We start from the raw sequence: 12,156 nt of genomic DNA on the forward strand, positions 1-12,156 counted from the left end.
GGCCAGACTGGCATCTGCAGGGAATACAGACTGGGACCAGTAAGGAGGTTAGACTGGTACCAGTAAGGAGGGCAGACTAGTACCTGTAGAGAATACAGACTGGTACCAGTAAGGAGGGCAGACTAGTACCTGTAGAGAATACAGACTGGTACCAGCAGGGAATACAGACTGGTACCAGCAGGGAATACAGACTGGAACCAGTAAGGAGGCCAGACTGGCATCTGCAGGGAATACAGACTGGGACCAGTAAGGAGGTTAGACTGGTACCAGTAAGGAGGGCAGACTAGTACCTGTAGAGAATACAGACTGGTACCAGCAGGGAATACAGACTGTTACCAACAGGGAATACAGACTGGAACCAGTAAGGAGGGCAGACCAGTACCTGCAGGATCATGCCCCCCCGCCATGCCCCCACCGTACCGGGGAGGGGACATCCCCCCCCCCCCCGCTGCCAGCAGGCCGTCCCTCCCTCCAGGGGCCCAATTTAGGGACTGGCGGGGCTGTGGGTGCCAGTCTGCAGGTGCCAGCAGGACCGGGGGGGACCTCATCACCCTTCCCAGCCTTTTTTTACCCAATTTTCCTCTTTTTCCAGCCAAGAAGATGGCGCAGACACCGCCAGGACATGGGCACACGGAGAACCTGGGTGCCGGCAAAGCCATTGCCGTCCTCACCTCCGGGGGGGACGCCCAGGGTAAGGGACACACCGGTGACCCCGAAAGCCAGTGGTTGTGTGAGGGTGAGGCCCTATTTTGGGGAGAAACCAGGTGAAAACGGGACTTTGTGGCCAGATCCTGTGGATGGTTGAGTTGCTCCAGTAGTTTTCTCCGGGTTGCAGTTTTGCGGGGTGACCTTGGGGGGACGGTGGGGTGAGGAAGCCGTGGGGTAGAGTTAAGGGGAGTTTTGGGGTGGAGGGGGGTGTCTGGGTGCACGTAACCCCTGCCAAAATTTGGGGGGGCTGGAAGGGACGGCGGCAGCACTCTGGCGTGAAGCCAACGCCAGAGAAGTGTTGGCGTTGCCCAAAAACGCAGGGATTCAGCCCAAAGCTTGTCCTCTGCCCAGGTGACCCCGGGGATGGGGGGGGTACCCCACAGTTGGGAGGGGTGGGGGCCTCATCCAGCCTGCGGGGGTCTCCGCTTGGCTCCCCACCACCACCGTGCTTGTCACCCAGTGTCATGCGGCACCGCTGCTAAATGTCAACGGGGCAAAAATAACTCGGGCAGCTGCGGGGCCAGATCCGTGCCGGAGGGGGGGAGGCGGAGGGCTTGGGGGGGGGCAAGCTGAGTGTTGTGCAAGGTGGAGGGAAATGATGGCTTTGGGGGGGTCCTTGGGGGCATCCCAGGGTGACGTTCTCCTCCTCCTCCCCCAGGCATGAACGCAGCCGTCCGCGCCGTGGTGCGGGTGGGCATCTACACCGGTGCCAAGGTCTACTTCGTGCACGAGGTCGGTGCTGACACCCACCCACCCCCCCCACTTTTCCCAGACACCCCCCCAAACCCTGGAGGGGGGTCGTTTCAACACCAGGTTGTGTCCCCCCCTCCCAGGGCTATCAGGGGCTGGTGGACGGTGGGGACAACATCAAGGAGGCCACGTGGGAAAGCGTCTCCATGATGCTGCAGCTGGTGAGCAGCGGCTGAGCCCAGCCAGCTCAGTGCACTGATGGCAGGGGTTGGGGGGGATACGGTGTAACCCTACGCCACGGCACCGGGGTCAAGCCTGAAAATAACCCGAAACCGGAGCCGGGATGGGGGGGGGGAGGGATGGACAGACGGACACAGGGGTGCTGGGGGGGGGGGTGACCCAGCACCCATGTGGGGGTCCCACAGGGGGGCACAGTCATCGGCAGCGCCAGGTGCCAGGATTTTCGGACTCGGGAGGGACGCCTGAAAGCCGCCCGTAACCTGGTGAAACGCGGCATCACCAACCTCTGCGTCATCGGCGGCGATGGCAGCCTCACTGGCGCCGACACCTTCCGGGCCGAGTGGAGCAGCCTCTTGGCTGAGCTGGTTAAAGTGGGTACGTGTGTGTCCCCCTCCATGGGACCCCCCCCAAGATTTCTTCTTCAGGGTGAAAAGAAAAAGGGAGTTTTGTACCAAAATCGGGGGGTCTGCACCAAAATCAGGGGGGTTGTACACAAAAAGGTGGGGTTTTCCCCATGCTGGAGGTTTGTGCTGGTGTATGGCCCCATGGGGATGTTTGGGGGGGGGGGACACAGAGGGAAAAGGGGGTGTCCCACCCTGTGGCAGGCGGAATTACGGCGGAAGAGGCGAAGAAGTCGAGTTACCTGAACATCGTGGGCATGGTGGGCTCCATCGACAACGACTTCTGCGGCACTGACATGACCATCGGCACCGACTCGGCGCTGCACCGTATCATGGAGATCGTAGATGCCATCACCACCACGGCCCAGAGGTGACGGGGACCCCCCCGGGTCCCCCACACCAGGGGGGACCCAGGTGTCCGGGCCCCACTCGGGCTTGCCGTGGGATGAAACTCGTGTCTCCCGCAGCCACCAGCGGACCTTCGTGCTGGAAGTGATGGGTCGCCACTGCGGGTATGTCCCCGTGCCATCACCCAGATCCGGCTCCCAATAAAGAAAGTCAGGAAAAAGCCCTGAACGGCCTCTTTTTCACCCGCTCCAGCTACCTGGCGCTCATCACCGCCCTGGCCTGCGGTGCCGACTGGGTCTTCATTCCCGAGTCCCCCCCCGAGGATGACTGGGAAGATCACTTGTGCCGGAGGCTGACGGAGGTAGGACGGGCTCCAGCAGGCGCCTCGTCCCCATCCCCGTCCCCGTCCCTGTCGTGACCCCCCCGTCTTCCCCCTCCCAGACCCGCGTGGGCGGCTCGAGGTTGAACATCATCATCGTGGCCGAGGGCGCCATCGACAAGCATGGCAAGGCCATCACCTCCGATGACATCAAAAACGTGAGCGGGGAGGGGGGGAGCAAGCCCCCCTTTTTTTTTTTTCCCCCAGCCCTTTCCTGGTCCCACTACAGGATGGGATCCAGGCGCATCCCTGTCTTGCAGCTGGTGGTGAAGCGTTTGGGTTATGACACCCGGGTCACCATCCTGGGCCACGTCCAGCGTGGCGGGACGCCCTCCGCCTTCGACCGCATCCTGGTAAGCAGCTCCCTCCCACCCCGGCCCTGGGGGAGAGGGGGGTCCGGGGGGTAACGTCCCCATCCCTATCCCCACAGGGCAGCCGGATGGGTGTTGAAGCCGTCATGGCTCTGCTGGAGGGGACCCCCGAGACCCCCGCCTGCGTCGTCAGCCTCTCGGGCAACCAAGCCGTGCGCCTGCCCCTTATGGAGTGCGTCCAGGTGGTGAGTATGGGGGGGGGGACAGGACCCCCAGGAACACCCCCTGCACTCCTCACAGACGGGTGCAACACAAACCCAGCCGATATGATGCAAAGCCGTGCAGTGCGATGCAAACGTATCCAATGTAGAGCAAACCCAGCTGGTGCAATGCAAACCCATCCAGTGTGATGCAAAGTCACCCGGCATGATGCAAACCTGGCCGGGCGTGATGCAAAGCCGCTTGGTGCGATGCAAACGCCGCAGCACGTTGCAAAGCCGGTGCGATGCAAACCCAGCCGGTGTGGTGCAAACCAATCCATCTTTGCAACCCACCCATCTTTGCTCCCCACAGACCAAAGACGTGACGACGGCGATGAACGAGGGACGCTTTGATGATGCCCTGAAGCTGCGGGGCCGGTGAGCGTCTGCACCCTGTCCGTGGCGGGGACCCGGGGCTCTGGCCACCCCCGGGGCTCCCACACCCACCTTCTCCCCCTTTGCAGGAGTTTCCAGAACAACTGGAATGTGTACAAGCTGCTGGCACACATCCGCCCTCCCTCCACCAAGGTACGGCAGCGGGGAAGGGGCGATGGGGTCCCCTTGAACCCCACAACCCCCCCAACGTTGGCTCCTTCGTCCCCGCAGAGCGGCTACACGCTGGCCGTGCTCAACGTGGGCGCCCCGGCTGCCGGCATGAACGCGGCCGTCAGGTCGACCGTGCGGATCGGACTCATCCACGGGCACCGGATGCTGGCGGTGCACGACGGCTTTGAAGGGCTTGCCTACGGGAAGGTGCGATCCCCAAGGAAAAGGGGGTGCATGGGGTATGGCCCCGAAAAGCGGCAGCCACAGCCCCACAGGGAAAGGGGATCCCCTGGGATGGGGGTGCTCGACCCCCTTCCTAACCCCAGCACCACTGTGCTTTATCCCGCTGTTGTCCCCCAGCCTGGGGGTCACTGGGTTACCCCAATATTACTCCAATACAGTCACAGCAAGGCCAGTGCACCCCAAAATCCTTCTCCCCTTCCCCTCTAACTTGGTGCTTTCCCCCCAGCTGGAAGAGATCAGCTGGGAGAGGGTCGGCAGCTGGACAGGGCTGGGAGGATCCAAACTGGGGACAAAGAGGTAATGCACTGCCCGGGGGGAAACCCATGGCGGGGGGGGGTCCCAGGTCAAGCCCCCCACCCTGGGCAAGCTCAGCCAGGGAGGTTTCACCCTCCCAGGACCTTGCCCAAGAAATACTTTGAGGAAATCAGCACCAGCATCAGCAACTTTGGCATCCACGGGCTGATCATTATCGGCGGCTTCGAGGTGAGCAGGGAAGGGGTGGCAGGGCGTAGGCAGCTGCCGGCACCGTGCCCGTGCTGAGACCCTGCGCCCTGCTGCCCGCAGGCTTTCACGGGCAGCCTGGAGCTGATGGAGGGGAGGGCCAAGTATGAGGAGCTCTGCATCCCGCTCTGCATCATCCCCGCCACCGTCTCCAACAACGTCCCCGGCTCCGACTTCAGCATCGGCGCTGACACCGCGCTCAACACCATCACCACAGTGCGGCCCCGCACCCCCCAGCCCCCTCTCCCCATTTAACAGCAGCAACTCCCGTTAACGTAAATCCCTTTTTTCCACCCCAATTCTTCCACCTCCACAGACCTGTGACCGCATCAAGCAGTCGGCGGCCGGGACCAAGCGTCGCGTCTTCATCATCGAGACCATGGGCGGCTTCTGTGGCTACTTGGCCACCATGGCGGGGCTGGCGGCCGGTGCCGATGCTGCCTACATCTACGAGGAACACTTCAACATCCACGACCTGCAGGTTGGGGACCCCCCCACATCCCATGTCCCCCCACTCCAGGCATCACCATGGTCCCAGGCCACATTTATTCCCAATTCCAAGCCCCACAATGCCCATTTCATGATCCGTGTAGGTCAACGTGGAGCATTTAACTGAGAAGATGAAGACGACAGTGAAGAGGGGGCTGGTGCTCAGGTACGTCCCTGGGGTGGGATGGGATGGGGGCGGGGGGGGGCAACGGCAACTGAGACCTGCCGCGCTCATGTCACCCCCTCATGAGCCCATCTCCCTCCCCTGGTGCAGGAACGAGCGGTGCAACGAGAACTACACCACCGACTTCATCTACAACCTCTACTCGGAGGAGGGGAAGGGTATCTTCGACTGCCGGAAAAATGTGCTGGGGCACATGCAGCAGGTACAGACCCTCCCCAGGGAACAGGAATGTGGCCCCCAGGGATGGGGCTGCAGGTTGGGAGACCCTTGCTTGGGGCTTCCCCGTGTTCACCCAGTGACTTTTCCGGTGCAGGGCGGCACCCCGACCCCCTTCGACAGGAACTTCGGCACCAAAATGGGTGCCAAGGCAGTGGCCTGGATCACCGGGAAGATCAAGGAGTGCTCCCGGCACGGTGGGTGCCACACCTGGGGGGTTTCTCTACCTTGTTTCCAAAGGCCCCTACCCTTCCCCACAGCCACAGGGTGGGATGGCCAAAAGAAAATGCCTGGCTCTTTCCCAATGTGCATGCGTGTTCTGATATCTCAATACAAAGGACTCCCGTGCACATTTTGGGGGGTGCTCTCCCCTCCTCAAGGGTCCAAAACGCTGAGCTCACTCCCCACCTCCCCTCACAGGTCGGATCTTCGCCAACACGGCTGACTCGGCTTGTCTGCTGGGTATGCGCAAGCGCAGCCTCGTCTTTCAGCCCATCGCTGACCTCAAGGAGCAGACAGATTTTGAGTAGGTACCCCCCTTCCCCCTCCACCGCAAGACTGTGCCCCAACCCTGGGAAGGATAAATACAGGCTGGGAACGCTTCCCCAGGCGATGTAGCGCTGTTTCCACCCAGGACCATCACACCACCCTCTCTCTCTCTCACAGGCACCGCATCCCCAAGGAGCAGTGGTGGCTGAAGCTTCGTCCCATCCTAAAAATCCTGGCCAAGTACAACATCGAGCTGGACACCTCAGAGAAAGCCCACCTGGAGCATGTCACACGCAAGAGGATCTCACTCGAGTCCAACATCTAAGAGGCGATCACCAGCGTGGCTTCCCCCATCCCAGAGCATGTCCCTGTGTTGCTCTGGGGAACCTCCAAAACAAGCACTCCCCATTGTAGCTCGCACCCCCTGGGAAGCCAGGCAGCACCTCCATGCCCCGAGGGCACCCGCTGCCTCAGCAAAAGACCAGTTTTACTGAAGCAGAGGGTTTCCTCAGGGTTGGTTTAGGTATTTTATGGGCTTTTTAAACAGAGAAGTGGTTCCCCAAGTGTTGCAGCAGGATGTTGCGATGAGCTGAGAGCAAGCGGTCTGGGTAGAGTCCCTAGGGCACCACTTTAGTGTTAAAAATTCAGAATTAAAATGCTTCAATAAACTCACCATTTGCTCATGGTGGCAAACACGAATCATGCTCCAACCCTCCAGTGCTCAGCCCCTGGGGAAGGGGAACATGGCTCCCACAGCCCCACAGGCACCCCTGGTCCTGACACCTTCATTTCCCAGCACAACAGGGAGGAATAAAGTACATATAATCTGATTTCTTCTCCTCCAAGTTTCTCCTGTAAAGTAACTATCAAAGTTTACCCTCCTCACTTCATCTCCGAGAGCACAGCGCAGCTCTCCCAGAAGATCCCTGGGTGGGGAACATGCACGTGGAGTATGATGCAGCTCAGTGCATTGTCAAGATCCAAAAAAACCCCAGACAAGGGCAGAGGCAGGGGTGTGAAGGGTGGCTGGGAGCAGCGAGGGGGATTGGAGGGGGCAGGCTGCACTCGGAGGTAAAACCCACACAGAACTCATCAGAATGAGGGTTTAACAAGGCATCATCACAGACAAGGTGACGTTACTGTTCTCAGAGGTGTGACGGGAACTGTACATCGTGCTGAAAACAAGCATGGGAACAAAACCACCAGCAGCAGCACCCCCAAACTCCATCCTGACACACCCTCCCTGATTAGGGAGGACCCCAAAGGAACAGGGCCAACCCCTTGCGCTCCCTCAATGATCCCAACCACAAGTGTGCGACACACACACCTTCCAGCACGCGGTGAGCCATTTATTTCTGTGAATACATGACGGTGTGTGCGGGGATGCCGTTGCCACCAAGAGCGAGCCGTGCCGAACAGAGAGCAGGTGCTGCCCATGGGGGTCCTGCCTGGTGCCCCGCTGCCAGCACATCCTCACGCCTCCTCCTAAAATCTGTATATACACACGCGTACATAAAATCAACAACGAAATGGTGAGTTGATGGTGCAAAACCAAAGCAAAGGAAGAGCTCGGGTGGGTTATTGCATGGCAGACGGGAGGGAAACCCTCTGCTCAGGGGCATGGAGCGCTCTGCACTCTGAGCAGAGCTACTCTGGAGAGGGAGGGAAACATTTCCTCCGCTCACATGAATTACAGCCCCACAAAGTGTTGGCTTTTGAGGTGTTCCCACCCTCTTCCCCTCTACAGCACTGATGCATCTTAAAAATTATAGATAAGAAAGGAAAAATACACTTCCATGTTTTGAAGGGATGCCCCACATCCACCGGAAGCACCGGGAGCCGGGGACACACAAGGTCTGCCCTGTCTGTGGGGTGTCGTGCTGGGGCAGCCGTGGCTGTGTGCAGGTGTTCGCGCCAAGCGAAGGTGCCAGCCTGCACTTTTACACAACATACAGGCTTGCTACACGCACTTAAGGTGAGTTTTTCCACCAGACTTCCAGCCGACACATCCCACAGGACTTCTCTGGGTCCGACAACACCTTCTCTTGACTTCCTGCCCCAGGTCCTTCAAAGAATGAGGGTTTCCCTGTTCTCCCCACACCCAGAAAGCCTTCCTTTCCCAGAGTCTGCCCCAATGCAAAAAAAGGGGAAAAAAAAACAGGTTAATCCAACAGCTGGGATATAATTTGCCATTAAAGGGGGATCACTCATCTCACAAGGCCAAAATCAAGGGGATAGCGCGTGGGAGGAGCCACCAAGCAGGCGTTGCGGGCAGAGACACAACATGGAGACGTCTGTGAGTGGCACTGGTGAATCCCTGCTGCCCTGCACCAGCCCAGGTGGAAGAGCAGAGCAGGATGAAAACTGGGACGGTGACCGGGGAGGGGAATCCGGCACCCACGAGTTCCAAACCAAGCGGTCAACCTCATCCCCAGTGCTGCCACGAGGAAGCAGTGACGAAGGGAGCCGAATGCCGGTGCAGAACAGCCCTGTCGCCTTGTCTTTTGCTTAACTAAGGAGCAACACGTACTCCTTCAGGCAGGTGGGCAAGGGCAGCTGCTTCACTGCCTCCGGCAGGAACCGCACACCCAGGCTGCGGCGTACAGCGTAACGTGACAGCGTCTGTAGGGTACCAGGGGCTGAGCAGAGCAGTGTGAGCTTTTCGCAGAGCTGCTGATCCCTGGTCACCTCCCAGGGCATGCTGCCGTTTTTTCTCAGCTCAAAATGTCCGATAGCTCGATGGAGAAGATCGAAGCAGGAATCCTCGCGCTCCGTACCCAATCCCCGAACCAGCAACGCCACCAACCGCGAGATGGGGGTTTGGCCTTTCAAATTAACCACCCGAACCTCCGCCCCGAAGTCGAGCAGGATGCTGACGCTCTCCAGATTACCCTTCATGGCCGCCCAGCTGAGCGGTGTGTCGTTGTTGTAATCGCGGGCATTCACCAAGGCGCCATTCTCCAGCAGCGACCGCACACACTCGGCGTTGTTCTTGAAGGCGGCCCAGTGGAGCGGCGTGTCCTTATTGCCGTCCAGAGCGTTTGGGTTGGCTCCGTACTCCAGGAGGATTTCCACACAGGTTTCATCCTTTTCCGCTGCGTAGTGAAGGGCTGTGCGGTTGTAGCCATCCAGGGCGTTGACCTGCAGGAGAAGGGGAGGGAGAAGAAAGGATTTGGGGGTCACTGATGTACCCCAGCTCCTGCCGGCATCAGGGGAAGCTCTGCCGGTGCCGCACAAAACTGTTTCCACATCACAAATTTAGCGGATGGGAAAACGAGGCAGGTAGTGGGGGGTACGACCTCCCAGCAGCCAGAAGGAGCTGACAAAGATCAGGCAATATATAGGTTTCAATTCTTCCCTCAGGTTTCCAGTGCAAAACTACCCTCCCTCCCCAGAGAAGCGGGCACCCCCAAGATCCTGGGCCCAAACATTTTGCTCCCTACTGGGACAATAAACCTTCACCTGGGCCCATTTTGCCCTGCGAGGGGGCACAAAACCAGCACCGCTTAAAACAGTTGGCTCAAATCTCAGCTGTTTGTCAGCACCCACTGCCACCTCCCAACCCTTTTCAAAGTGACCTTTGCGTATATAACGTTGTTTTGTTCTTTAAAAGCCTTTACCTCCGCTCCCTTCTGCAGCAGCAGCTCGACGCAGTCAGCGTCAGCCACCATACAGGCGCAGTGCAGCGGTTTCAGGGTGCCGTGCATGCAGTTCACGTCCGCGCCCTGCGAGAGCACAGGAAACCGCAGCCGGGATTAGCAAACCCACCCGTTCTTGGCCCTTTTCCACCCCCAAGCCAGCAGCTGATGCGCCTCAATTTGCATCGTTAGAAAAGATTTATTAATAGATATCCAGCATAATGCTCCCGCGCAAGCCCTGGGGTTTGTTTTCAGGCCGGGAACTGCAGCTGCACAGAGCTCGCCGCCGGGCAAAAGCATTTGACAGTCTGCATCCCTGCTCCCAGGCTTGATTTTAATTAATTCATCGTCACTAAACGATGCCTGAAGAAACCTGGGTGCCACAGGGGTCTGGTATAACCCGTACAGCCGCTCTCTGTCTGTCAGCTCTCTGCTCCGGCAGGATCACGAGGAATGGCTGGTGTGAGGCCGACAGCAGGCACAGTGCGGGGGGGGTGGGGTGTTGAAAAGGCAAGCGGGGTGCTCTGCCTCTGGTAAATAAACTGACAGCCATCTAAAAGCCACCAGCAAGGTTCCGGCACAGCCTGAGCTGCCCTGGGAGCATCCTCAGGTGGGACACAGCCCCGGGCTGAACCCGGGAGCTTGTCGGCTTTGAAAGGGCATCTCCGAGGAGGTTTAAGACGCTCCGCGGAGCCCTCACCACCCGAAATAGCTCAGCAGCTGCCCGGATCAGCCAGGTTTAGCCAGGGCTCTCCGCTGCACGTAAGAGTGACCCGGGCACAGGCAAACCTCCCAGATCCCCCCCTCCGCGGGGCCAAGGAGGGGGGGCCCAGCCGCAAGAACCTCACCCCGACGGGCGTTCAAGCAGCGGGGAGCGATGCCCACAGCCCGGCCTGGCCCTTCAGCCGCGAAACGGGGGCAGACATACCCACACACACCGCCCCCGCAGCACCGAGGCACCCCGTTGGCTCACGGAGGGGGTTCTCCACCTCGGCCCCCTCCCCTACAAACCCTCCATTTCCTTCCCGAGCGTTTCGCAGCGACCCAGGGCCGGGCCGGGGGGTTGGGGGGGGGGGGCTCACCCTGCCGATGAGATCCTCCACGTTGTCCCGCGGGAAGGAGCGGATGGCGGCGATGGTGCGGATGAGCCGCTCCGACAGCGAGTACTTGCTCTGGATGCTCTGCATGATGTACCACATAGTGCGGGTCGGCCGGCCTCCTCCTCCTTCTCCTCCTCATGCCCCGGGCGGCTCTCACCGAGCCCCCGGCGCCAGGCACACGCCAGGCCCCCCCGCTATGGCGGGGAGGGGCCGGAAGAGCTGCCCGGGCCGCACCGAGCGCCGCGGGGAGAAGCAGGGGGTCCCAGGGTGGGGGCCCGGGGGGGGGTCCCGGGGGGTCCCCGGGGGTCCGCGCGGTCTCGGCGCGGCCGCTCCAGGCCCAGCGGGAGGCGGAAACGCACCGCCACCCGGAAGTGACGAGCCTGAGCAGCGGCGCATGCGCAGGAAGAGGCCGCGCCCCCCTCCCTTTCCCTGGTCTGACCTCTCCGCCAATCCGGTTCCCGGAGTACCTCGAGGCTCCGCCTCCTCCCGGCTTTTCCGCCCCCGCCCTCGGCGGTCCCGCCCCCCCTTTGCTCTGCTCCAATCGCCAGCCGCTCCCGCCCGTAAGCCCCGCCCCCTCCCGTCTCTTCACCAATCCGCCCTCTCGCTGCGCAGCCGCTGGGTTCCGGCGGCCCCAGCTGGGAGCGCTGAGGGTGGCCCTGGGGACCCGCCCCTCCGGCCCCGGTGTCACCATGGCAACAGGGCCTGGCGCACCCCCGGTGCGCCCCGAGTCCCGGCCCGCGGGTGCCACCCTGGGGGGACGGACGGTGGCGGCTGACACCGGGGCGTCCCCGCGGGGGTGACACCGGGAGGGCCACACCGGGGTGTCCCTGCGAGGGTGACACCGGGGTGTCCCTATGCTGGGTGACACTGGGATGTCCCTGCAAGGGTGACACCAGGAGGGTGACACTGGAATGTCCCTCTGAGGGTGATACTGGGGTGTCCCTGCAATGGTGACAGTGGGGTGTCCCTATGCTGGGTGACACCGGGATGTCCCTGCAAGGGTGACACTGGGGCATGCCTACACTGTGTGACACCGGAGTGTCGCTGTGAGGGTGACACCGGGGCATCCCTGCGAGGGTGACACCGGGAGGGTGACACCAGAACGTCCCTCTGAGGGCGACACTGGGGTGTCCCTGTGAAGGTGACACTGGGATGTCCCTGCAAGGGTGACACCAGGGTATCCCTACACTGCATGACACCGGGATGTCCCTGCCAGGGTGACACCAGGGCATCCCTATGCTGGGTGACACTGGGGTGTCCTTGAGCTGTGTGGCACCGGGGCATCACTGTGGGGACAGGGTTTGGGTGTTTTTCTGCCTGTCAGGGACAGTCAGACAGTGGCTGAGCTGGGGACAGGTTTGTGCCCAGGTGTGACGACTCCTCCTGCCGCAGACACCTGAGCGGGTTGTCACC

General features: G+C 60.9%; 2 protein-coding genes across 4 annotated transcripts; one reads left to right on the plus strand and one right to left on the minus strand.

The window, feature by feature from the left end:
* The first annotated feature begins 464 nt into the window (after positions 1 to 464).
* Positions 465 to 6,835, plus strand: PFKM (phosphofructokinase, muscle). 2 transcript variants are annotated; one of them, XM_069806354.1, is made up of 22 exons: positions 465 to 691; positions 1,367 to 1,440; positions 1,542 to 1,619; positions 1,824 to 2,013; positions 2,244 to 2,409; positions 2,507 to 2,551; positions 2,640 to 2,748; positions 2,829 to 2,924; positions 3,027 to 3,119; positions 3,197 to 3,322; positions 3,651 to 3,715; positions 3,802 to 3,865; positions 3,944 to 4,090; positions 4,353 to 4,423; positions 4,522 to 4,609; positions 4,691 to 4,843; positions 4,944 to 5,108; positions 5,221 to 5,282; positions 5,391 to 5,502; positions 5,614 to 5,713; positions 5,937 to 6,042; positions 6,151 to 6,835. In XM_069806354.1, exons 1-22 carry the CDS (start codon positions 601 to 603, stop codon positions 6,212 to 6,214), a joined length of 2,265 nt encoding a protein of 754 aa, XP_069662455.1. In that variant the 5' UTR covers positions 465 to 600; the 3' UTR covers positions 6,215 to 6,835. The 2 variants fall into 2 exon arrangements, with proteins under 2 accessions (XP_069662455.1, XP_069662454.1); XM_069806353.1 differs by having other exon boundaries at positions 6,183 to 6,835.
* Positions 6,836 to 7,333: 498 nt separating this feature from the next.
* ASB8 (ankyrin repeat and SOCS box containing 8) lies at positions 7,334 to 11,127 on the minus strand. Of its 2 annotated transcripts, XM_069806407.1 has the most exons (3): positions 10,726 to 11,123; positions 9,626 to 9,730; positions 7,334 to 9,146 (listed from the first exon to the last, which is right to left on the minus strand). In XM_069806407.1, exons 1-3 carry the CDS (start codon positions 10,840 to 10,842, stop codon positions 8,514 to 8,516), a joined length of 855 nt encoding a protein of 284 aa, XP_069662508.1. In that variant the 5' UTR covers positions 10,843 to 11,123; the 3' UTR covers positions 7,334 to 8,513. The 2 variants fall into 2 exon arrangements, with proteins under 2 accessions (XP_069662508.1, XP_069662510.1); XM_069806409.1 differs by lacking the exon at positions 9,626 to 9,730 and having other exon boundaries at positions 10,726 to 11,127.
* Between the last annotated feature and the right edge of the window lie 1,029 nt (positions 11,128 to 12,156).

Source organism: Haliaeetus albicilla, chromosome 18 (genome assembly GCF_947461875.1).
Source record: "Haliaeetus albicilla chromosome 18, bHalAlb1.1, whole genome shotgun sequence".
Lineage (NCBI taxonomy): Eukaryota > Metazoa > Chordata > Aves > Accipitriformes > Accipitridae > Haliaeetus > Haliaeetus albicilla.